This window comes from Bactrocera dorsalis, chromosome 1 (assembly GCF_023373825.1).
Source record: "Bactrocera dorsalis isolate Fly_Bdor chromosome 1, ASM2337382v1, whole genome shotgun sequence".
NCBI classification, from domain to species: Eukaryota; Metazoa; Arthropoda; class Insecta; order Diptera; family Tephritidae; genus Bactrocera; species Bactrocera dorsalis.
In genome coordinates, this window is record NC_064303.1 from 45100594 (window position 1) to 45126019 (window position 25426).

Here is a 25426-nt window from a genome sequence, read left to right on the forward strand (position 1 = left end):
ATGAATCCATTTTTCGCAAACACTACATTGGATTCTGGATGTATTTCCTTTAATGTACTCATTACACGTAAGACAATGAAGTATTGTTACGATTTTTACTGCTTGCTAGTTTACTTTGTTAGGTTCGTATCTCTGGATTGACAAATAAAATCAACACTGTTTAATTTAATTCAACAACTCTTTATTTCACAACTCGTCTACACTATAGCAGTTTACTCTTAGCACTGATTGATTACGTTGGCGCTGCCACGGCTTATATAGCCACGCACTTATCGCTGATGCCGACGTGTCCTTCTAGAATATTGCGTCTGGAAATACCAGAACATAATGTTATACGGCGCCAGACGCAAGCAGACAGCCGCGGCGCCAGACTCAGCAATTGTTTAAGTAGACAAGCAGACAGTGCGGCGACAGATGTCTATTGTTTCGCGGCGCCAGATGTCTACAACAAGACAAATGCTATTCCATATACCTACAGCTATTGTTCATAATAAGGGATGCATATAGCAATACAAATACAACTTAATACTACTTTTGTACAAATGGGGCGAGCCTCTCCAAATGTACTACTTTCATTTTACATCGTGCTTTTCCATTTCTTTGTATGCGGTATACCACGTCATTAAGTCGTTTCATCACCATATAGGGTCCTTCCCAGGCTGTCTGCAGTTTCGGGGACAAGCCTTTCTTTCGAAGTGGATTGTACAACAGGACCAGATCACCTTCTTCAAAACCTTTTGAATTTGCCGCTTGATCGAACCGGTCCTTCATCTTATTGCTCATCAGATGCGTATGCTGTCTTACCATTAGATGCAATTCATTCATTTCTTCCTTTAAGGCAGAACAATAATCTCCATCATTTCTTACAGCTGTAGGATTCGTTCCAAACTTAAGATCAGCAGGGAGTCGCAGATCAGATCCGAAAATAATCTTTGCCGGCGTGTAACCAGTTGTCTCTTGCTTCGCTGAACGATACGCCAGCACGAACATCTGGATGCACTTGTCCCAATTCCGTTGGTCTTTATCAACGATTTTCCGCAGATGTTCTTCGAGCGTTCCGTTGAATCTCTCTACCATCCCATCTGATTGTGGGTGTAACGCTGTTGTCCGTGTCTTGTGGATGCCCAATAATGTACAAACTTCTTGGAAAATGGAAGATTCGAAATTCCTGCCTTGATCTGAGTGTAATTCGACGGGCACTCCGAACCTTGTTATCCAATTTTCTACAAACGCTTCGGCTACGGTCTTCGCTTCTTGGTTTGGTAAGGCATATACTTCTGGCCATTTACAGAAATAGTCCATGACAACCAGTAGATATTTGTTTCCGGCCGTACTGGTTGGGAACGGACCTGCAACATCCATTGCGACTCGTTCAAATGGTGATCCCACGTTGTACTGTTGCAGCCTACCGCGACTTTTGGCTTTAGGACCTTTAGCTGCCATGCACTCTACGCAATTACTTATCCATTCTGCTATGGAATCTCGACAACCGATCCAGTAGAACCGTTGTTTAATCTTCTCTATAGTTTTTGTAATTCCAAGGTGCCCTCCACTAGGTCCATTGTGATATTCTTTCAATACTTTCGGGATCATGGACTTCGGTACTATGATCAGCAGAAGAGACTGTTTACCGTCTTCGCTTTCCCAGCTTTGATGAAGGTATCCATTAACGAGGTTTATGCTGTTCCATTGGGCCCAATATGCTTTTGCCGTTGGACTCTCGTTACTTATTTGTTCCTTTGGTGGTCGTACCCCATTTTCTTTGGCTATTATCAGCTTTGCAAGATCAGGGTCCTCCAGCTGATTGATTCTGATGCGGTGAGGAGTCCAATCATCTTCAGGTTCTATATTCAGTAATCGCACGTCGATTATACCTTCTTTTCCCTCTGATTTGGAGCAATGTTTACATTCCCGTGGACAAGGGCGATGATAATGCATCCGCATTTTTGTGGTGAATCCCCTTTCGGTGTTCTGTTTCGAAGTCGTAATTCTGTAATCTTTCGATCCATCGTGCAATTTGGCCTTCCGGATTCTTAAACTGTAATAACCATTTTAATGCTGCATGATCAGTCCTCAGCAAGAATCGTTGTCCATACAAATACTTGTGGAAATGTTTTACACATTCCACTACGGCTAGTAGTTCTTTTCGCGTCACACAGTAGTTTTTCTCTGGTTTCCCGAGCACTCTGCTGTAATACCCAATTACTCTTTCTTGTCCGTCGATGAGCTGAGACAGGACACCTCCAATTCCATAAGCGCTCGCATCTGTATCTAGGATGAATTTCTTTCCAGGTATTGGATAAGCCTACATCGGCGCCGTACAAAGTAGTTCTTTAAGCTGCTCAAACGCTTTTTCTTGTTCCAACTGCCATACAAACGGGCGATTCTTCTTTGTTAAATCATGTAAACTTCTAGCCACGTTCGCAAATCCAGGTACAAAACGGCGGTAATACGTGCATAAGCCAAGGAAGCTGCGGAGTTCATGTATGTTGGTGGGTCGAGGCCAATCTTTGACTGCTTTTATTTTTCCTTCCTCGGTGTGAATCCCCTCAGTTGACACTTTATGTCCGAGATATGTGACCTGCTTCTTCCATAATGAACACTTTTTGGGATTCAAGCGTAATCCGGCTGGTGCTATTCGCTGAAAGTCTTCCTCTAGATTTTTCAGATGATCATCGAAACTTTTTCCCATGATGATAATGTCATCAAGATACACTAAACATGTCTTCCAGTTGAGTCCTTTTAACACATGTTCCATCAGTCGCTCGAACGTTGCAGGCGCATTACATAACCCAAATGGCATCACAGAGAATTCCCATAACCCGTCGCCCATACTGAAAGCGGTCTTTTCACGGCCACATTCATCAATCTCGACTTGCCAATATCCACTTTGTAGATCTAATATAGAAAACCATTTCGCTCCAGACAAGGTGTCTAATGTATCATCGATTCTCGGTAGAGGATAACTGTCTTTCTTTGTGACATCATTCAACTTCCTATAATCTACGCAGAAACGGGTGCTACCATCTTTCTTTTTAACTAAGACGATAGGTGAGCTCCATGGACTTATTGAAGGTTCGATTACACCGTTTTTGTGCATGTCTTCAATAATTTTGTTAGCATCCTCACGTTTTGCTAGTGGAACCCTACGCGGAGCTTGTCGGATTGGTTTAGCGTCTCCGGTATTTATACGATGTTTGACAATGCCGGTTCTTCCTGTGTTTCCTTCGTTTGCAAATATGGATGCGTATTTTTCTAATAGTTTTTCTGCTTTTAATTTTTCATTTCCATGCAGTTCGTTCAGCAAATTATTTAGGAGTGTAGGACTTATCTGCTGTGGCTCAATAGTAGGTTTCTTTTGTGACCGTTCGCATCGTGCTATTGCACTTATATTCTGGCACTGTCCAATTACTGCTCCTTTCTTCAGACTTATAGGCGTGTTGAATTCATTCACTACTCTGACCGGAATGGTGGCGTCTTCTCTAGTTTTCACAAGCGTTCTTCCTACCAATATGGGTGTATCTATTTTTGTTGGTTCCACAATCCACAATTCTTCAGTCCCACCTCCTCCATTCACTTTAGCCCATACAATCGCCTCAGATTTTGGTGGAATACTCTGATTATCATCAACAATCACCCTCTTACTTTCAACGTTGGTCACATATCCGGTGTTTATAGGCATCTCCATGTTCTGGCAAAACAGCATTTGCTTGTTTAAATCCAAAGTAACCCCGTGATCAATCATGAAATCTATTCCCATTATAATTTCATACGTGATTTCTGCTACGATGAAGGTGTGATTAACTTCCAGGATACCAATCATCACTTCACAAAACACATTTCCCGCGACAGCTGCTTCCTCCCCGGTGGCCGTTCGAAGCTTGCAACCGACTAATGGTTCAACCGTTCCTCTTACCACATCCGGTCGGATAATTGAATGTGTGGCACCAGTATCCAAAGTAAGCGTTGACAGTCGTCCATTTACAATGCCGTTGATAGTAAGATTGTTGTCATGGCGACCTATTTGTGATATCGAGATGGCGGGGCAAATAGTTGTGGGAACCAGCTCACGCCCCTTTGAACTGTTCCGTTTTAGTTTAACGACTTGTGAGATGTGGATGCTCCGTCCTCGTTATCTGTTGGTTGTTTCCGTTTTGATGGGTTTACTTTTATATTGCAATTTCGGGCAAAGTGACCCGCTTTTCCACAGTTGAAACATCTTCCTGTTGTATTTACTCGCGGTGCAGCAATTGCCTTCAGAGTCTTCAACATTTCTTCCATCAGCGCCGGTTGTTCCATTTCAACCCTTTGTACTTTAGTGCTGGTTTACTTAGTAGGGAAGCTGTTTCCTGTGTGAGGGCGTGCGAAACCGTTTCAACAAACGTTCTTTTTGGCAATGCATATGTGGCGCGTTTGGTGTCCACATCACGAATTCCATTTATGAAACTTTGAATTTTTACCCTCTCAATGTAATCCACAGGTGCATCTGCATTTGCCAAATGAGCCAGTCGTTCTATTTCCGTTGCGAACTCTTGCAATGACTCGTTCATCTTCTGACCTCTATTTTGCAGTTCGATCTGGTATATTTGTTTCCGGTGCTCACTACCATATCGTCTGTCTATCGCACTCATCAATGCCTCATAGTTGTCCCGTTCACAGTCTGGAATAGTCTGAAGGATTTCTGCCGCAGGTCCTTTCAATGATACAAACAAGCTGCATTCCAGTTATTGGCCATTGCTGTCTTTTCAAACTGAAGTTTGAAAATTTGAAATGGAATACTTCCATCGAATGTGGGTGCCTTCAATCTTGGATTATTTGTTGATGGCATGATGATTATTTCCTGTTGGCGTATCGTTCAGCGAAGCACGAGACAACTGGTTACACGCCAGCAAAGGTTATTTTCGGATCTGATCTGCGACTCCCTGCTGATCTTAAGTTTGGAACGAATCCTACAGCTGTAAGAAATGATGGAGATTATTGTTCTGCCTTAAAGGAAGAAATGAATGAATTGCATCTAATGGTAAGACAGCATACGCATCTGATGAGCAATAAGATGAAGGACCGGTTCGATCAAGCGGCAAATTCAAAAGGTTTTGAAGAAGGTGATCTGGTCCTGTTGTACAATCCACTTCGAAAGAAAGGCTTGTCCCCGAAACTGCAGACAGCCTGGGAAGGACCCTATATGGTGATGAAACGACTTAATGACGTGGTATACCGCATACAAAGAAATGGAAAAGCACGATGTAAAATGAAAGTAGTACATTTGGAGAGGCTCGCCCCATTTGTACAAAAGTAGTATTAAGTTGTATTTGTATTGCTGTATGCATCCCTTATTATGAACAATAGCTGTAGGTATATGGAATAGCATTTGTCTTGTTGTAGACATCTGGCGCCGCGGCTGTCTGCTTGTCTGCGTTTGGCGCCGTATAGCATTATGTTCTGGTAATTTCCAGACGCAATATTCTAGAAGGACACGTCGGCATCAGCGAGAAGTGCGTGGCTATATAAGCCGTGGCAGCGCCAACGTAATCAATCAGTGCTAAGAGTAAACTGCTATAGTGTAGACGAGTTGTGAAATAAAGAGTTGTTGAATTAAATTAAACAGTTTTGGTTTTATTTGTCAATCCAGAGATACGAACCTAACAAAGTGAACTAGCAAGCAGTAAATTCGTAATAGTATTTATAAATGTCGACGTCGAGAAGCTGCAATCACAACAGACAGCCGAACGTTTTTCTACTCGGCTTGCACTCCTGCTCTCTGAGAGCACTCATCAACAATTCGGTATAAGGGAACTGTGGGACGGCATTTCAAACTCCTTACGTACAGCTGCAACCGAAACCATTGGTTTTCGGAAAGTGCAAAAGAACAGCTGGTACGACGAGGAGTGCCGTGTCGCAGCGGAGAGAAAACAGGCTGCCTACCTCGCAACGTTACGATCGACCACAACACGTGCGGGATGGGATAGATACCGAGAGTTGAAGAGGGAAGCGAGACGCATTTGCAGACAGAAGAAGAAAGAGGCCGAAATGCGTGAGTACGAACAGCTCGATAAGCTGGCCGACAGGGGTAATGCTCGAAAATTCTACGAAAAAATGCGGCGGCTTACAGAAGGTTTCAAGACCGGAGCATACTCCTGTAGAACCCCCAAAGGTGATCTAGCCACCGATGCCCAGAGCATACTTAGATTATGGAGGGAACACTTCTCCAGCCTGCTGAATGGCAGTGAACACATAACACCAGGAGAAGGCGAACCCGATTCCCCAATCGATGACGATGGAGCAGACGTTCCATTACCCGGCCATGAAGAAGTTCGAATAGCAGTTGCTCGCCTGAAGAACAACAAAGCGGTAGGGGCCGATGGATTGCCAGCCGAGCTATTCAAACACGGCGGCGAAGAACTGATAAGGAGCATACATCAGCTTCTTTGCAAAATATGGTCGAACGAAAGTATGCCCAACGATTGGAATTTAAGTGTGCTATGCCCAATCCATAAAAAAGGAGACCCCACAATCTGCGTACAAGGTTCTATCGATCGTACTGTGTGAAAGATTAAAGCCCACCGTCAACGAACTGATTGGACCTTATCAGTGTGGTTTTAGACCTGGCAAATCAACAACCGACCAGATATTCACCATGCGCCAAATCTTGGAAAAGACCCGTGAAAGGAGAATCGACACACACCACCTCTTCGTCGATTTCAAAGCTGCTTTCGACAGCACGAAAAGGAGCTGCCTTTATGCCGCGATTACTAAATTTGGTATCCCCGCAAAACTGATACGGCTGTGTAAACTGACGTTGAGCGGCACCAAAAGCTCCGTCAGGATCGGGAAGGACCTCTCCGAGCCGTTCGATACCAAACGAGGTTTCAGACAAGGCGACTCCCTATCGTGCGACTTTTTCAATCTGCTGCTGGAGAAAATAGTTCGAGCTGCAGAACTTAATCGAGCAGGTACAATCTTCTATAAGAGTGTACAGCTGCTGGCGTATGCCGATGATATTGATATCATCGGCCTCAACACCCGCGCCGTTAGTTCTGCTTTCTCCGGGCTGGACTAGGAAGCATAACGAATGGGTCTGGCAGTGAACGAGGGCAAGACGAAATATCTCCTGTCATCAAACAAACAGTCGTCGCACTCGCGACTTGGCACTCACGTCACTGTTGACAGTCATAACTTTGAAGTTGTAGATAATTTCGTCTATCTTGGAACCAGCGTAAACACCACCAACAATGTCAGCCTAGAAATCCAACGCAGGATAACTCTTGCCAACAGGTGCTACTTCGGACTGAGTAGGCAATTGAGAAGCAAAGTCCTCTCTCGACAGACAAAAACCAAACTCTATAAGTCTCTCATAATTCCCGTCCTGCTATATGGTGCAGAGGCTTGGACGATGTCAACAGCGGATGAGTCGACGTTGCGAGTTTTCGAGAGAAAAATTCTGCGAAAGATTTATGGTCGCATTCGATGGAACGATGAGCTGTACGAGATATACGACGACATTGACATAGTTCAGCGAATAAAAAGACAGCGGCTACGCTGGCTAGGTCATGTTGTCCGGATAGATGAAAACACTCCAGCTCTGAAAGTATTCGACGCAGTACCCGCCGGGGGAAGCAGAGGAAGAGGAAGACCTCCACTCCGTTGGAAGGACCAAGTGGAGAAGGACCTGGCTTCGCTTGGAATATCCAATTGGCGCCACGTAGCGAAAAGAAGAAACGACTGGCGCGCGGTTGTTAACTCGGCTATAATCGCGTAAGCGGTGTCTACGCCAATTAAGAAGAAGAAGATTTATAAATGTACAAATATAGTACTATAAATTTATAATTTAATATTATAGCATCTTCGCTTTCTGCAACCCGTTTTAACCTCTCGCCACCCTTATTCACCAGAGGTGGCCATGATGTTTTTATTGTGAACGTACACTTGAGGGGTAGGTTAAGGACTGTGAATGGCTCTTTTTCTATGGTGAATGGGACTTTCCCTACTCCTCTATACCATGGTAGTAATTAGTCAGGATTAAAAAATGTATATTCATATATCCTCCTCAGACTTGTAGTTTTCGAGATATTTGTATTTAAAGTTCCATAATTTTATATGCAATTCACTCTCATAGTAGGAGGATTTTCTTGCTTTTGCAAGATTGCAGATTGCAAAAATCCTATACCGAAATATACAAGGGCACGAGAGCACCCATTGCAGAATCTAGTGATATATGAGCGACTGGTTCAGTCAATTTATTGTAAATGACTATTGTGCATGGCTATTGTGAATTGGCGTACCTTCTGCATACATTTTTAACAAAAAAGACTGTAACAAAACTTTATAATTTAAATAGAAATTACAAAATCTAATTAAAATTTACCTTTCTCAAAAATTTAACGACGTAATATGTCTTTATGTAAAATGGCAACTACAACAGGGTTGCAATTTTATTTTTGCGTGACATTGCACGCAAATATACATGGGTTTTGGTCTGACATATTTTACAGCCATTGCAAATAATTTTCTGCGTGTGTTTGTTGTTGTGCCGTTGTAAATCTGCAGTTCTTGCACCGTGCACCGGGTTTTGCAAGAGCAAGAGAATACCCCTATAGTGATATATGAATGGCTCATTCGGTCAATTTATTGCAAATGACTATTGTGCATGGATATTGTGAATTGGCGCACCTTCTGCATTCATTATTACCAAAAAAACTGTAACAAATCTTTATAATTTAAATAGAAATTATTAAATCTATTTAAAATTTACCTTCCTCAACAATTTAACGTCAAAATACGTATTTAAGTAAAATGACAGCTAGCACAGGGTTGCAATTATTTTTTTACGTGTCATTGCACGAGAATAAACATAGGTTTTGGTCTGACATATTTCACAGAAATTGCAAATAATTTTCTGCGTGTGTTTGTTGTTGTGTCGGTGTACCAAGAGGAAATACAATATCTGCAATTCGTGCACCGTGCAAGGGTTTTGCAAGAGCAAGAGAATGCCTCTGGTATGTTTATTTACATGACATGACAAATACTAGTGTTGCCACATATTGTGTTTTGAAAAAATAATCAAACAATTTTCTGTTTAACATATATGAAGACAATGGTACAAATGGTTTCTGTATCTTATGTTATTTGATAAAAAAATATAAAAAAGTAATCCATGCCGGTCCAACAGCGTGGTGTTCATAGTTCTTTTGTGCGGAACTGTTGTTGTTGTTGTTTTAACGGTTATCTAATCCCCGTTACGATGGTAAGGGTCATTTGCGTTGTCGTCGACGTCATCTAACGGGAGGCCCAAGAATCGTGCTGTTTCCACGGGGTCAGACCAAAGGGAGGAGGGTTTTAGATGAGTGGGGTTTGTAGGGCATGCAAAGAGGTGGTCAGTGTCATGCGGAGACTCGTTGCATGCAGGACATACATTGGGTCTATTCTGGATAAGTAGGAGTTTAACCTGCTACAATATCCAGAACGCAATTCTCACGACAGCCGCTTCTACGCACCGGAATTGACTCGGATTTCATCCGACCAAAGGCTGTTTTTTCGGCGATCTAACCCCGTTTGGATCGGTGAGTACTTGTTTGTTTGCACTGGCGGCCTTCTACCGCGCTTCAAAAAAATGTTATTGTTGTTGTTTTAACGGTTTCTCAATCCCCGTTACGATGGTAAGGGTTATCTGTGTATTAAGTATCGTATAATAATATTTTTTTCTATTTTTTAAATAATATATGGTATGTAATTCATATGTATGAAACAACAGTTCATTTTGAATCATTTATATCTCTAAAGATGAAACAGAAAAATTTTTGATTAATTTTTCAGGACACAAAGTATGGCAACACTGCTATTTGTCATAAATGTAAGCACACTTGAAAGCAGGGATAATGGGATGTCCAACTTATGGAAGGCAATCATGCAACAATTATTGTACCAATTTCATCGAATTGTACAACTGATTGTTATGGAAGACATACACGCAACAATTAGTTGGTTGATTGAGTTGGGCTAGAAATTGCCTTTGTCGCTACATACGACACAACTTTTAACACAATTTTGAGGCCAACTTTATTTTGAATATTCACATCGTTGCTTAAACATGAGTTTGGAAGTTTTTGCTTTACTTATTATATATGACGCGCTCTATTCGACAGCCGAAATAAAATGGCGAAATCGTTTGAAATCGCACGACCAACCCAAACACGATCCAACTAACACAACCAACTTGAGAAAATATCAAAAAATGTTGATGTTCATCCAATCAGTTGGTACAACTCATACAAGCGCTCTCATCCTGGAATTAGTGATAGGCGATGTTGTGACTTTTAAGGAACACTGCTACTTGTGACTGTGCCTTTGTAGTAGCAGTGATTTTAAAATAGGACTGTGACTGGAATAAAAATTGTAACAGACATAGGCCAATAAAGTAGAACAAAATTGTTTCCTTTTTTCATTTAGGTACAATGTACATATTTATTAGAATAAACAGAAATTTACGTAGTAAATTCATTTTTAGAAAATCACCAAATTCAAAGTATGTATGTACATAAAAGATAAAATTAAATAGTGTTAAAAATATTTACATTAAATGGAAAAGAAGGCCAAAATATTATGTTTGTAAATATTTTCCATTTGTATTCAAAAACAACAATATTTCAGTATTCCTTTCGCTTAAACTTGACTGACGATCACATACAATTTGCCTGGCTTTACTACAGCATTGAGGTTTCTGTAATCAATTTAATTTGTACATAAATATTACCCGTTTAAAGATAAATTAACTTTTTATATGTTAACCAATTTATACTTATCTAAAATTGAAGAAAATTCATAGCTTTAATGTGACCAGTGATTTTTAAGTAGCAGTGACAAAGTCAAATATTTGCCATCTCTACTTGGGATAAGTTGGGCATCCCATTATCCCTGCTTGAAAGCAGAGATAAAGAGATGTTTAGCTGTTGCATCGTTCAAGACCACTTATAAAAAATTTAAAACAATGAAAATTAAGTAAATTTGTGATATTAAAAGGTATTTGATGAAACGTTTTGTAATTTGAAGCATCATAGTAATATTTTCAATGGAAAATTATTTAAAAAATTTAATGAATGAGAGCTAATAAGTTTAAGTCTTTTTATTGGGTATTGAAAGGTCAAAACTCAGTTCTTCTAATATACTTTAAAAAGATTTAAGTAGTTTCTCCATATAATAAATAACCACTACATAGTAATTTTTATTCGTATGTTGGGTGTTTTAATTTAAAATGCCCCAAAAATTCTTATTTTGTTCGATCTGACCATCATGTTTCAATTATATGAGGGGTATTCTCTTGCTCTTGCAAGATTGCAGATTGCAAAAATACTACACCGAAATATACAAGGGCACGAGAGCACCCATTGCAGAATCTAGTGATATATGAGCGACTGATTCAGTCAATTTATTGTAAATGACTATTGTGCATGTCTATTGTGAATTGGCGCACCTTCTGCATGCATTTTTAACAAAAAAAACTGTAACAAAACTTTATAATTTAAATAGAAATTATAAAATCTAATTAAAATTTACCTTTCTCAACAGTTTAACGACGTAATATGTCTTTATGTAAAATGGCAACTACAACAGGGTTGCAATTTTATTTTTGCGTGACATTGCACGCTAATATACATGGGTTTTGGTCTGACATATTTCACAGCCCTTGCAAATATTTTTCTGCGTGTGTTTGTTGTTGTGCCGTTGTAAATTTGCAATGCTTGCACCGTGCACCGGGTTTTGCAAGAGCAAGAGAATACCCCTATGGTTATTAAAAACGCTTATTTTGAGGCGCTCTCACACTGGAATAAGTTGAACATCCCTTTATTCCTGCTTGAAAGTTTGAACGTTTGAATGTGCAAAAAGTGTACAATTAGTATACATTTTGGATATATTTGAATGTGTACAGTATAATTAAATATATATTAATTGAAATATGTGTGAAAAGGGCGTTAAACAGAGTGAAATAACGAGCATTACTTTTACAAATTTTTGATTTTTAAATAGAAATATCTCGAAAGCTCTGAGTCTGAAGAGGGCCGCCAGTGCAGAAAGTAGTTCGACACAAAGGAACTATGAATATCCCCAGGGATGGGCACATTTTGAGGGCTAGGTGAGGGGATCATCGCGGGCAAACATGAAGAGGGAAGTGAGAGCAACGTATTTTACCACACCATGTTTACAAATGAGAGCGCACGCATATATGGGAAGTTGCACTGTGGGTAATAACAATAAAATTGCCTAACAATTTTAAGATTCTTTGTAATTACTATAAATTTATAAAATGTAAGACAAAAAGTATAATAAATATTTGATTTTAGTAATCATTTTTTTAATGTCTAATAAATTATATGTTTGGTTTAATCTCATTTGCTATAGCTCTACGCATTATTGTATCAAGTACAAAAATTTAAATCAGATAACCTACTTTTTATCTTATATATAATTTTCGAAGCAAAAAGTTTCAAACCAGGTTATTTCTTTAAACTTCCTTATAAAAAGTAATTTCAATAATAACTTCAGTTTATGAACCACTGTTTCTTCAAACACATATGACCAAATGAATCTTATGAGAGCGCAATGTAAATAATTACCCATCAACCTTTCTACAACCCGGCAAACCAAGAATTTCCAACGACTCAGCTGATTGCTCTCTCACACCGCAGGGTTGCCAGGCTCGATATACTGTAGTAATTATAAAAATTGTTTTCAATATATTTGAAATTTTCTTAAAATAACTCGAATTCAGAATCGAATGCAATTATTTACAAATATATAAACTAGTTTTAATAGTTTGATTCAAGTTTTGATATTTTTTATTATGAAAAATTATAATTGAAAACTTAGATGTGTACAAAACTACATATGCGTATTGAGTAATGGCAACATTGTTCGAATGAAAACGAGAACAAAACGCTTGCCGCTCGTGGCGAAGTGAGAAGATGTTTCTGCCATTAGCGTTTGTATTCTATTTGTGTGCTTAGCCACTCTCAATCAATAATGCCATACCGCGCAAATATATTTTTATTTGATGATTTCTTATATTTTTGAAAATACATATGTGCTCCCTTTCTATAGCGCATATTATTATTTTAATACATTTCCAGAGGCAACTTATATTTTTAAAATTTAACAAAACAATTATAGAAAAAACCTCAATTCTTTGAATATTTTGATAAAACAACCAAACTGAAAATATCACAAATCATATATTTATATAAGCATTTTCATTAAATGGAACTGCAATATGTTTAAACACAATATATAAATATAATGGTCACAAGTATATTTTCTTTTTTATATATGCAGATATGCATATGTACGAATAAAAGCCCACAACTTGAAAAAAGTTTGCCCAATTGTAACTAAAATGAATTTTTACAACTGGCATCACCACCATTAACTGATCTATCACATGAACAGTGGTGTGAACAAAATAGGAACAACTATAGGTGTTGTGAAGTTTTAAAATGTGGTGTTTTCTTATTAAATAAAATTGTTTTTAGATACAAGTATAACTTATATATTTTTTCCTAACAGTGATTAAAATATCCCACCATGCAAAGGTAAATAAAAACAAATTTTAATGCGAAACTCTAAACCCTTCAAAAAGTAACAATTACCTCTTTTTGTTCACACAACTGTACAATTCCGATATGAGGTAAACTTCCGCTCTTTAATTTGTGTACAATGTCAGTATTGCCGCAACCACTCTGCCATGGATAAATTGATCCGAAACTCTTTGATTCGAGAGAGCGCTGTCAAAGTCCACATTTTTTATAACATTTGCCAATGATGCCACTATGGAAGAAATGTGTTAGGGAATTTTTAGTAAATGTTTTGGGAGTTTGTAATTTCCACACCACCGTACGCTACTCCAAACAACATATTAAATTGGATCTATTAAATATTACAATACTATTTACTAAATTACATTACATTTCGCAAGTATGATATATTTTTTTATCATGCAATAAATTGCATCTAAAACAATATCAAAATAGGCACAATTTATGAAAAAATATTTCTAAATTTCACTAAATAAAACCAAAACTAAAACTAGCAAGGAGTAAATTCGCAACAATAAGTTAGGAAAACATAATATATTTATATACATGTATTTACGATGGCTTTAATAATACACTTACCAACTTTATTTTAAGTAAAAACACTTATACACTGTATTTTTAATAAAAAAAACCTAAACACTATATTTTCATAACACAATTACTTATGTACTCCACAATGAAAAAAAACGAACTGATTCTGTCAGTCATTTTTAACGGGATTTTGTCTGGCAGTTCATTGTTTTGCTTGTCACCTGATTCGTAGCCCATGAACTTTCAGTATTGCCATACCAAACCGTGAGATCATGGGCTCTCTCAGAAAGCGAAGAGAGGAGTTTCGGATCAATTTATCCATGACTCTGCGATGAACATTAAGTTACGGAGGAATGTTATTGATTTTTTTCGCAACTTGTTATGCCCTTCTCTCCGTAAACTGATATTCCCCTCATCTAGCCCCGTGCGCACTTTGCTAACTTTGCGGGCTAAAAATGTGCCCATCCCTGAATATCCCGGTGTTCGATCGATGAGGGTTATTTTTTTTGAAAAGTAAAAGTGCAGAAAGTAGTTCGACACAAGGGAATATTATTTTTTATCTTTATTTATCAATTAACATAATATACAAAAACCATTTGTACCATTTTCTTTATATATGTTAAACAGAAAAATTTTTAATAGTTTTTTTAAAAGACAATATGTGGCAACACTGGTATTTGTCATGACATGTAAAGAAAAACAAAACAAAACAAAATAAGAGTGAATTGCATGTAAAATTGTGGAACTTTGTGTATTATTACACGAGGCGACAAAAGTTGCTAATTCTCGGGCGATTCTCTTTTGCTGTCGCCCATTACCTTCACACGAGCAACTTGTGTTGCGCAACTCTGTTCGAGTTTTTTTCTCATTCTCTTTCACTTTACTTTAACCCATTGTCTACTCTTTACTTTAACCCATTGTCGTTTCTTTTTCCTTATGGGTATTTGGGCCACTCTATCACATATATTAATCAGTTCTGACAATTAAGAAATACATTTTATTTAAAATTCAAAATTAAAACAAAGATTATATGACAGACTTTCACATAAGTATGTACATATGTCACCCTTTTCGCTATCGTCTGAATCAATTTGTATGGCTTTCTCCATACATTTCAAAATATCTTTAATTAATTCTATACTCGTCATACTCCATTTTCTAAAATATTTATATTATATTATGTATATCTGTATACATATTTGCAAATTACTTGCCAAAAGATGAAATTAAATTTTTTAAATATATTCCAAATATTAATTAAAAAAAAAATATACGCAAATGCAACTATGTACTACGAAAGAAAGAACACGAATGCCGAAAAACGTCGCAGCGAACTGCTACGAATGAGAACACAAAGCGAGTTGCTGAACACTGGAAACTCGGCGCGATTCTCCTCTCCTCGTCGCCCCCTCGCCTATAAACCAAGAGTTGCCGAGACAAAAGTTGCTGCGTGTAATAAGCGAGTTTGAAGTGAAATATCTCGAAAACTATGCGTTTGAGGACGGTATATGTATATATATTTTTTAATCCTGAGAATCATTATTATATTAACAAAACATTAGATAACAAGCAATACATCCATTGCAATGAACAGATAGGCAAAATAATTCTAAACAATTACTTCAAAAACTCAGAAATTTTTATTATATTATATTTATAAAAGTGGCGCTCATCAAACTTTGAAATGTGTATGTAGTTTAAATGCCAACACGACACCCTAATTTATATGAAAGTTATAAAAAAAGTGTTGCACAAAACCCACAGGTTTTCTGAAGTTGAGTATACATATGCAAACAAACCCAAGTATAATTTTTGCATATACATATGTAAATGAGGGTGTGAGTTGGCGGTTAAGAAATAAACTACGGGTATTTTGTAAAATGGGCAAATTATATGAACATGCAATATTAGAGAAATTTCGTAGCAAAGTGTTAATTATTTATCGAACAGAATATGAGGAACATTCATACACTTTCGACGTAGTATTAAAGGAAGTAACCCGTGTTCTACAACAATTTGACTATTATAACATAACTCCTAACACAGGCATTGCATTGCGATTACAAGCTCATTCACCTTATAGTATTGCTCTTATCCTCAGGTGAAATAATTTTTGGAAGTATTGAAAAATTATACCTAACATTTTAAAATTGTTTACTGCAGCATCCTCAACCACAATTGTTACTTTATTCCTTTGCATTTTACAAATATAAACTACAATTTCGATAATGTTTTAAATGCACATGGAGCAAAATATGTAATAATGGACATTAAATGTGATAACCAAAATTGCAAACAAATTGGGATTTTGAATATTATGGATAATAAAATATACTTGTTTCAAAACATATCTATGGATAGAAAAATATATGGTGAGGTTAATGATCTTTGCTATAGTATTTCAACATCAGGGACTACAGGACTTCCGAAAATCGTACAAGTTCCGTATTCTTGTGTGGAACCAAATATATTATCTTTATGGTATGTCCACATATTACGAATTTTATATTTTTCTAATACGATATTATTTAGTACACGGTTGAAATTATCGGAAAATGATGTAATATACTTGTGTGCGCCACCCACTTTTGATCCCTTTGTTGTAGATTTTTTTTTGGCACTAATTTCAGGAGCGTCTTTATTAATATGTCCAGCTGACTTGAGATTAAATCCAAAAAAAAATATAAATATACTATGGCCTAAACATCGGGATACACAGGTTTTAAAAGGAACAACTATTTTGCAGGCAACTCCTTCCTTTTTTCGTTTATTCGGAGAAGATATCATAAAAGAAGTCATATTACATGAAGACAATTCATTGCGATGTTTAATTTTAGGTGGAGAAGACTTTCCTAGCAGAAAGGAATGGGATTCTTGGTTGCCGACGATACCTTTAAAAAAGCGCATTTTTAACATTTACGGTATAACCGAAATATCTTGCTGGTGCACAATACATGAGTGCGATTTTAATGAACAATGGGAAAGAGCTCCTATTGGTAGCGTCTTAGATAGTCAGACTACTTTACGCATAACCGATGCAAATGAAAAGGAATTATTGGGATCATGCGAGGGAGAGTTAAAAATTGGTAGTGCAACTCGATTGTGTTACATTCCTTCCACGGATGGTATGTTACGACCTAAAAATAATGAGATGTTTTTCCGCAACACTGGCGATTTGGTGTTCCGTGACCAATATGGGAGAATATTTTATTTAGGCAGGACCGATAACATTATTAAACGAATGGGTGTTCAACTAAACCTGGGTAAGAAGTTCAATATAATATATAAATATACATAAAAAATAATCAAAATATAACGTTTATATGTATATGTTTATTGTCAATATCAAATCTAATATCATACCAGAGATAAAGGATAAGAGTGTGCGAGCGCCTCAAAATTGGTGTTTTTTTTTATAGCATATTGCATTGTAGCCTGATCAATCAAAATAATAAGTTTTGAGTGTTTAAATTAAACACATAATATTTATTAAGATTAAAAATTATTATGTATACATATATCCTTTTTTTTACCTTTCTTGCTACGAAGCATGCCATCACAAAAAATTTCTTTATTTCTATTGTTTTACAATTTTGTTTAGAGATCTAGAACAGCGGCAACAAATTATCCGATCAAATATTTCTTTTGGTAGGATCTCAGTCCAGTCCAATTTTTCCCATTGCGAATCTCAATGATTATATTTTTTAAATATTCCAGTGAATGTTAATGTGCTTTTTCAGTTATAAATGAATACGAGAAGATTGATAACAAGATATTCATGAAGAAAACAAGTAAGGAAGCGCTAAGTTCGGGTGTAACCGAACATTTAATTCTCTAGACTTGCCAGGTTCAAAGACTGGGAAGTACTATCTGGTGTTGGCAAAACTTTATTTTAAAAATTTTGCGAGAGAACTCAACATTCATTGTTCAACAAAGGCGCAGTTATGTATATGGTGCCTGGGGCAAAATTTGCCGATATATGCGATATAAAGTATATAATAGGGTGGATAAAAAGACGAATGGCTTTTTTCTTTTCTTTTTTAATATCGGATACAAAAATTCTTATCTCACTTTACATTTAAAAAATTAAAAACAATTTATACCTAATTGTTTAAAAAATGTTGAAGTTTCCACTTTAAGGCAAATTTGTTTTATTTTTTTTTTTTTGTACTAAATCTACAAAACGAAATATGTTTTCAAGTATTTGGATAAGAATTTTCAGTTTTTTTTGATTTTGTGAAAAATGTAATTTGGCGTGCCAAAAATTAACTAAATTTTTTTTTTTATCAAAATTCCCATTTTTGCAATTTTGTTAAATTGAAATTTTTAACAGTCGTATAGTGAATAATACTCGTATTTTTTATTATTAACCAATGCGAAGCCGTAATCACTTTAAACGTGGAGCGTTTTTATAGCTGAGGAAATAGCTAATAACTGGCTGTTGGCGCATATTCAATAATTTTGTGTACATATGTCCTCAAAATTATAAAACATTTCATGCATTAGTTTTTTTCAAAAGGTGTTCTAAAAAATCACCTCTTTAGATGGTTACATTAGAGGTGCCTCTTAAATAGATTTAAGATGCATTCACATACATATATGATAATGAAAAAGAAAACTGACAACATTTATATCTGATACTAAAAACTAGGAAAGAACTGAAATTTCATGTTTCTCGTTTTACAAAGAGTTAATGGACAAACTATATACTATTATAATTATGTATTGAACTTTATTAACTCTTATTATTCTACTTATGAATGTGGAGCTAACTAAAGCTCACTACTGAACAAATAATGAGGGTAATTAAATAATAACTAATAAATATAATTGATAAAGCAAAAGAATGGGTGAATTTAATAGATTTCACAGAAACAGTTCAGTTGAAGTTATTAATTTTTATTATGAAAAACATGCTAATTAAAAATTTAACTCATTTTTGAAAACAAACAAAATTAGACAAATATTTCCCACTTGACTGCCAAACCAAAGTAACATGATTAGGCCCAAAATATCTCAGTTAGATTAAAAATGATGTTTTATGGAAATTATTCAGTAATGAGGAATTGGCGTAAAGAAGAGTGTAAGCACTGCCACGCCAACAAAACGTCATTAATGCACTAAATTAAGATATATAACTATAATTTGCCACAAGGGATTGCAGTAGCATGCGTGGGCAAAGTGGTTTGAAAAAATAGGCATGGACCCGCCCTCTAAAAGGTTGATCAAGCCTCCAGGTACCGAATATATGATTCCCAGTTTCTACGGCGAACTTTTTATCCAAAATTTGTGAGAAATATTATAGGAACTCAAAGAGAATATTTATCCGATAATAACACTGTGATAGTCAAAAAAAAAGACAAGACCAAATTCGACGGTTTCCCCCTATTTCGGGTCCTACGAATCGAACTGCATCATTACTTTTTTGAGTTACAATCATGGTTTCATACAAAAATTTTTGTTGAAGTTTTTCATCAAAGTGGCCCATTGTAAGAGAAAGGAACATTTTTCTTCGGTCTCTAACTTTTTTAATGTTGACTTTTTTGGTAAACTTTCTTTGGCAAAGCTTCTCAGAATAATTCCGTCTATAAGTTCTTAGATGACTGTAAACCCCAAAAATCAATGTTTTTTGTGTCCTTATAGCCAATATGTCGAAAAAACTGAAATTTAATCCATTTTTTAATGTTTTTTCCCTCACGTTTTGTCAATATTTTAATTTACCCTTTGATACTTATACATTAAGTGACATCTTGTAATAGTAAGAAACTTAAGCAAAGACAACGTTTTGAGCAAACTAACCATTAGAAAAAAAAACTTAACAAAATTTGTATTTTTTAAAAAAGCTACACAACTATGTTTGTGTGCTGTTTTATTTTTTTTGTATCTTATAAGTGTTATCAATAAGTTTCATAAATTTGTACACAATATTTAAATTAAATTTAACAAGACTCATCTATCAATGTCCAACACAAATCAGCAAGCAACGAGTCAAGCTTTTAACCACTGCACTGATAATAAATAACAACAAGTAACGTTTGGAAGAAACGTTAAATGCTTACCTAAGAGTCAAAATTTAAGCATAGATTGCAGTAGTTAATTTGACTTTGACTTCGCGGAAAGAACATTGTTTTAGTGCCTTGTATATTAAGAAAATAAATTAAAATGAATAAGTGTCCAATTGGCCTATCGTTGTTCTGCTACGTATGTGGAAAATTTACAAGCCCTCGGAGTAGACGCAAAATATCTTCGGGAACTGCCGGCATCTACGAGGAATATTTCGATTGGCCCGTTTTAAGAGACGTAGATTGGGTGCCAAATACCATTTGCACGCAATGCAACAACAACCTGCATAACTGGTCAAAAAGACTGTGCCTAAAAATGGGGTTCGGCATCCCAATGATTTGGTTAGATCCACAAGGGCATCATACTGGTAACTGCTACGCGTGCAAGAACAAATTTGCAAGACTCAACAAAAAAAAAACACAGTTTACAAAAGTATTCAATCTGCACAGCTACCAGTATCTCACTCAGAAAATGTTCCAATACCAAGACGTCCAAGTTCAACTAACAGATATATTTCGCCAACATTTTCCACCGAGCCTACAGATCTACTCTCAATGTATAACCCAACCGAAGTTGAAAGCCCATGTCGTCACTTGGAGATTTCCCAAGCCCGTTTGAATACGATGGTACGACAGCTGAAATTAACGCAAAGACAAGCGATTTGCCTAGCACATCATCTTCGATCGGTAAATATATTGTCTAAAGATGTGAAGGTGTATGGATACCGCAAAAGACAGGAGGAGCTTTTAGATTTCTTTGAGGTTACTGGCGACAATACTTTTTCGTATTGTAAAAATATTCCTGGTCTTATGCAATACATGAACTGTGAATACAAACCAGAGCAATGGCGCTTGTTTATTGACTCGTCGAAAAATAGTTTAAATAAATAAATAGTTTAAATATAGGATTGCTGTATGTGGATAACACAATCCAATTGCCATAAGCTCCAACATGGCCCTGATATAAGAAAACTTATGAAAAACGCAAAATTCGGAGAACTTCTAAGGCCAAATGAAAAAATTGCCTGGAACTCCGTTATGACCATTATAAACCATTGCTTAAAGCGGCCCACTCACGACAAATTTGTTTGACAAATCTGTTTGAGTTTGAGGTGGTTTTTGTCGTGAGTGGGCATGTTGTCAAACGGATTGAAGGTTTGCGACAAATTTCAAAAACTAACAACCGATTTGTGGATTCGTTTGTCGTGAGTGGCGTGGTTTGCAAACATTTGGTCAGTTGCTTGAAATTTTTGCAGAGTAAACATCAGCGGATAAAAAAATGGCAAGCGTGAGCAAACATTTTTTGGAAGAGTTTATTGAATTATTTAAAAATGAATCGGCCTTATGGCAATGCAAAAGTGAAAATTATAAGAATAAATGCCAAAAAGATAAGTCGTGGAAAAATTCAGCTCCATTGAATTTAATAGTTTTACATGTGAGTGGTTATATCTCTCACATAACCACTATATCTCTCACATAACCACTCTTTCATCCATTCTTTCTTCATTATTTTTTTTTTTTTTGCATTTGGCTTTTTTCGCTTCATGCACTGGTGTATTATAAGTAGCGCAATTACATCATCCGCGTTATAATCAGACATGTTAACTCCGCGAAGCACACAATGGAAATAAAGTTTGTCAAATCGGTTTGTCGTGAGTGCTCAACCGTCTTCAAACAGATTTGTCAAACAAATTTGTCGTGAGTGGGCCGCTTTAGGAGTGCACCGGTCTGAAGATTGGAAAAAATATGTGGATGACATGGTGGACGCTTTTGAAGAAATAGGTGTGGATATGTCCTTAAAAATTCATTTCCTTCACCATCACAAGAACCATATTGAGCAGCAAGTTCCGACTGAATCCGATGAGCATGGAGAAAGATTTCACCAAGTCGCCACCCCCCTTGAGCATTGGTACAGCGGCAAAAAGCTTGACTCGTTGCTTGCTGATTTGTACACAATAATCATGTATCAAAGGGTAAATTAAAATATTGACGAAACGTGAGGGAAAAAACATTAAAAAAAAAAAATGAATTAAATTTCAGTTTTTTCGACATATTGGCTATAAGGACACAAAAAACATTGATTTTGGGGTTTACAGTCATCTAAGAACTTAAAGACGGACTTATTCTGAGAAGCTTTGCCAAAGAAAGTTTACCAAAAAAGTCAACATTAAAAAAGTTAGAGACCGAAGAAAATGTGCCTTTCTCTTACAATGGGCCACTTTGATGAAAAACTTCAACAAAAATTTTTGTATGAAACCATGATTGTAACTCAAAAAAGTAATGATGCAGTTCGATTCGTAGGACCCGAAATAGGAGGAAACCGTCGAATTTGGTCTTGTCTTTTTTTTTTTTGAAAAAAGCTATCACAGTGTAATATTTATGTGTGCAAAAATGAATTGAATCTGATCAATAATTCTTTTAATTCATAAAATGTTTTTGAATATACCCGAGCAATGTAATAAGTTAGTGAAATCAGGCCGTCCCCTTTTTCTACCCGCATATTATAGCACATATAAAGGTTTCTGACTTTCCACCTGATTTTACGACTTTTTAATGAAATTAAATGGACAGGTTTCCTCGAAAATTCTGTTTACCACTAAATGTAAATGGAATTGGTCTAATTCTCATATCCCTAATATAAAGAATTTCGATCGTCTGGTTGACGTTTTTCAAATAAACTCTTATTCAATTTATCTACTTCGGTTGAATTTATATCACACAGTTCTCGTTGAGGGATGATTTTAATATAAATTTTCGTTGAAGAGATAAAAATATATTAATCGATCTTCGATGGTATTTGAAAACCCCGATTCGGGCAAAAATTCCTGCAAATTGTGTCAAAAGTGTACAAGATATAGGGCGAAAATTGGTTTTTTCTATGGCTTTTAATAAGATGTCTTGTAAATTTACTATCAAGGGGACGGCAGAACATCCTTGGCCCCGGGCGCCCGAAGTTGTAGCTACATCACTGGATTCAACTTACTTTAACCGTTTCCAGAGACGCCAAAATTTGTATAACATAACTTCGTTTACAATTATAAATGATTTAAAAAAAATATAAATATGTACATATTTATTTATAAGATAATCTAAGATTATGTTATTAAGAGGTATTAATAAAGTGATTTTTATTTTATTTTACATTTTAGAATCTCTACAACAAAGGATTCAAAACATCTTAAATAATAAATGCAAAAATGTTAAATGTCTTTGGCATGAAAAAACACATAAATTAGTTTGTTTTATACAAGCCAATTCAAATGTTGATGGAACAGAATTAAAGCACATTCGACGCCTTTTAATAGAAAATTTGATGGAAATGGAACGACCGGACGATATAGAATTTATTTCGTCATTCCCTCTAACCGAACATGGGAAAATAGATAGACATTGTTTATTGCAAAAAATTACGAACAAAATATGTACGATTTCGGAGAGTTGTGAAGAAATTTTTCATAGATTTATTACGGAAGTTTTGGGAGTCAATTTGATGAAACAGAACGCAAAAACCACTGACGCATCTATAGATAGTATGCAGTATTTAGACATGTCGTTTATAGCGGCAGGTGGTACATCTTTTCATGCGATTACGTTGGTTAGTCGTATTGGCGCGATAATGGAGCAATGCGATCAAAATGAACTATTAGGAATGCTAGTAAGTTCTCAGCATTCATTAAAATCGATTAAAAACTTTCTTGTTTCGTGCCAATTATCGAAAGCACAAAATTTACCTAAAACTTTGTTAGTAAATTCAAACAGTTATGCAAAAAAACGGCTTAAGTTTATTTGGCGCACTAGTCTGAATAAATGTGTTGATTCAGCACCCTCTATTATTGGTAGTAAGTGGGTATGCGTTGGTTCACACTCACATATTTTAACAATACTTGACATAAATCTAGGGAGTCCTATTGCTGTACTGGAATTGCCAGACAGAATCGAATGCAAAGTGGAGATTGTTTCAAATGTTAATACCCCCTATTTAGCAGTAGTGGGTTGCTATGATCACAAATTATACGCGTTTAATTTCACAAATGGCCACATTTACTGGAGTATCGGCTTAGGTGGATTGATTAAAGCTAAACCTTTGACCTGCGCAGCTGGACTGGTTATAGCGACTTACGGCGACGAGTTTAATGTTGTTTGTATTTCTTTGAAGGTAAGTCATTTATGGATTGAAGTAAATTCTTCATTGAAAGAACTTTTTTAAGACAAATAATTTTATTTGGCGCAAAAAAATCGGAACGAAAGGAATCTATGCCAACCCAATCGCAATTAACTCATACACGATAATTATTTGTACCCTGGATGGGAGTTACTGCAAGATTATTTCAAATTCTGGGAAATTAGTGTGGCTAAGAAAGTGCGAATCACCGATATTTTCGACACCGGTTACAGTTGGCGAAGATCATAGAATTATTTTAGCAGAAGTTTCTGGAAATGTACACATTTGCAACGCGGAAAACGGCGAATTGGTTTGTACAATTATTACAAATGATCTACTTAATTATCGCTGCACATAATATTTTAGATGCAAACATTTCGTGCTGGATCTTTTATATTTTCTGCTTTGACTATTCTAAAGGATATTCGAAGTAAGGGAAAAGTCTTGTTTGGTTCCTACGATAAATATGTTTACTGTTTACGGTATCAAAACTCAGTTGAGAAAGAGCAGCGGAATTCGTGTAAACTAGATCTGCTTTGGAAGAATCAACTTGAAAGCAATATATTTGCATCGCCTTTAGCAGTTTCTTTACAAGACGACGAGTACGTGTTGTGTTGCTCCACCAGTGGATTAATTGCAGTTTTGCAAGTTGAAACTGGTGAGATGATTACAAAATATAAATTGAGTGGTGAGATATTTTCAACTCCTTGCAATTTGGACAATCAAATTTTTATAGGTTGTAGGGATAACTTTTTGTACTCATTTAGCATACACTAATTGAAAAAATAAACATTTAGATTTATTAAAAAAATTAATCTGTGGTTTTGATATGTATGTACTATTCTAGTTCCATTCTATAATACTTTTTTCGTTAATCTTACACTTTTAACATATTATCATATAAAATCCAACAGAAAAAGTAAATATAAGGTATTATGTGATCGTCTCAGTGTGTAGTTTTACAAAGATTGTCTTTTTTTGTTGCATTATCGAAAGAAATTCAAATTACGGTCGCTACAGCGTTTCTTGGAACAGAAAAAACTGTCGAAAAAAATACCAAATTCGATACTTTTTGAAAAACCTCAGCCAGT

General features: G+C 36.1%; 2 protein-coding genes across 5 annotated transcripts in view; both read left to right on the plus strand.

Annotated features, from left to right (window-relative positions):
• Positions 1-1438, plus strand: part of LOC125775614 (uncharacterized) — a 231184-nt gene extending 229746 nt beyond the window's left edge. Inside the window, exon 4 of the mRNA XM_049446265.1 lies at positions 123-1438. The gene's annotated coding sequence lies outside the window, so the exon portion shown is untranslated. The remainder of the gene's footprint in view (positions 1-122) is intronic.
• Positions 1439-15775: 14337 nt separating this feature from the next.
• Positions 15776-25150, plus strand: LOC105226636 (beta-alanine-activating enzyme). Of its 4 annotated transcripts, XM_011205623.4 has the most exons (7): positions 15776-16212; positions 16275-16592; positions 16644-17374; positions 23323-24012; positions 24073-24329; positions 24382-24645; positions 24702-25150. In XM_011205623.4, the coding sequence occupies exons 1-7, from the start codon at positions 15899-15901 to the stop codon at positions 25110-25112; spliced, it is 2985 nt and encodes a 994-aa protein (XP_011203925.3). In that variant the 5' UTR covers positions 15776-15898; the 3' UTR covers positions 25113-25150. The 4 variants fall into 4 exon arrangements, 3 of the variants coding, with proteins under 3 accessions (XP_011203925.3, XP_011203919.3, XP_049318367.1); XR_003845951.2 differs by having other exon boundaries at positions 23323-24329; positions 24422-24645; positions 24702-24971; XM_011205617.4 differs by having other exon boundaries at positions 15780-16212; positions 23323-24329.
• Positions 25151-25426: the final 276 nt, after the last annotated feature.

Coding starts and splice junctions, on each gene's coding strand:
- LOC105226636 (XM_011205617.4), top strand. CDS start 15,899: ATGCAAACAAACCCAAGTATAATTTTTGCATATACATATGTAAATGAG. Junction 16,593..16,643: donor CCAAATATATTATCTTTATG/GTATGTCCACAT, acceptor GATATTATTTAG/TACACGGTTGAAATTATCGG. Junction 24,330..24,381: donor TTGTTTGTATTTCTTTGAAG/GTAAGTCATTTA, acceptor AACTTTTTTAAG/ACAAATAATTTTATTTGGCG.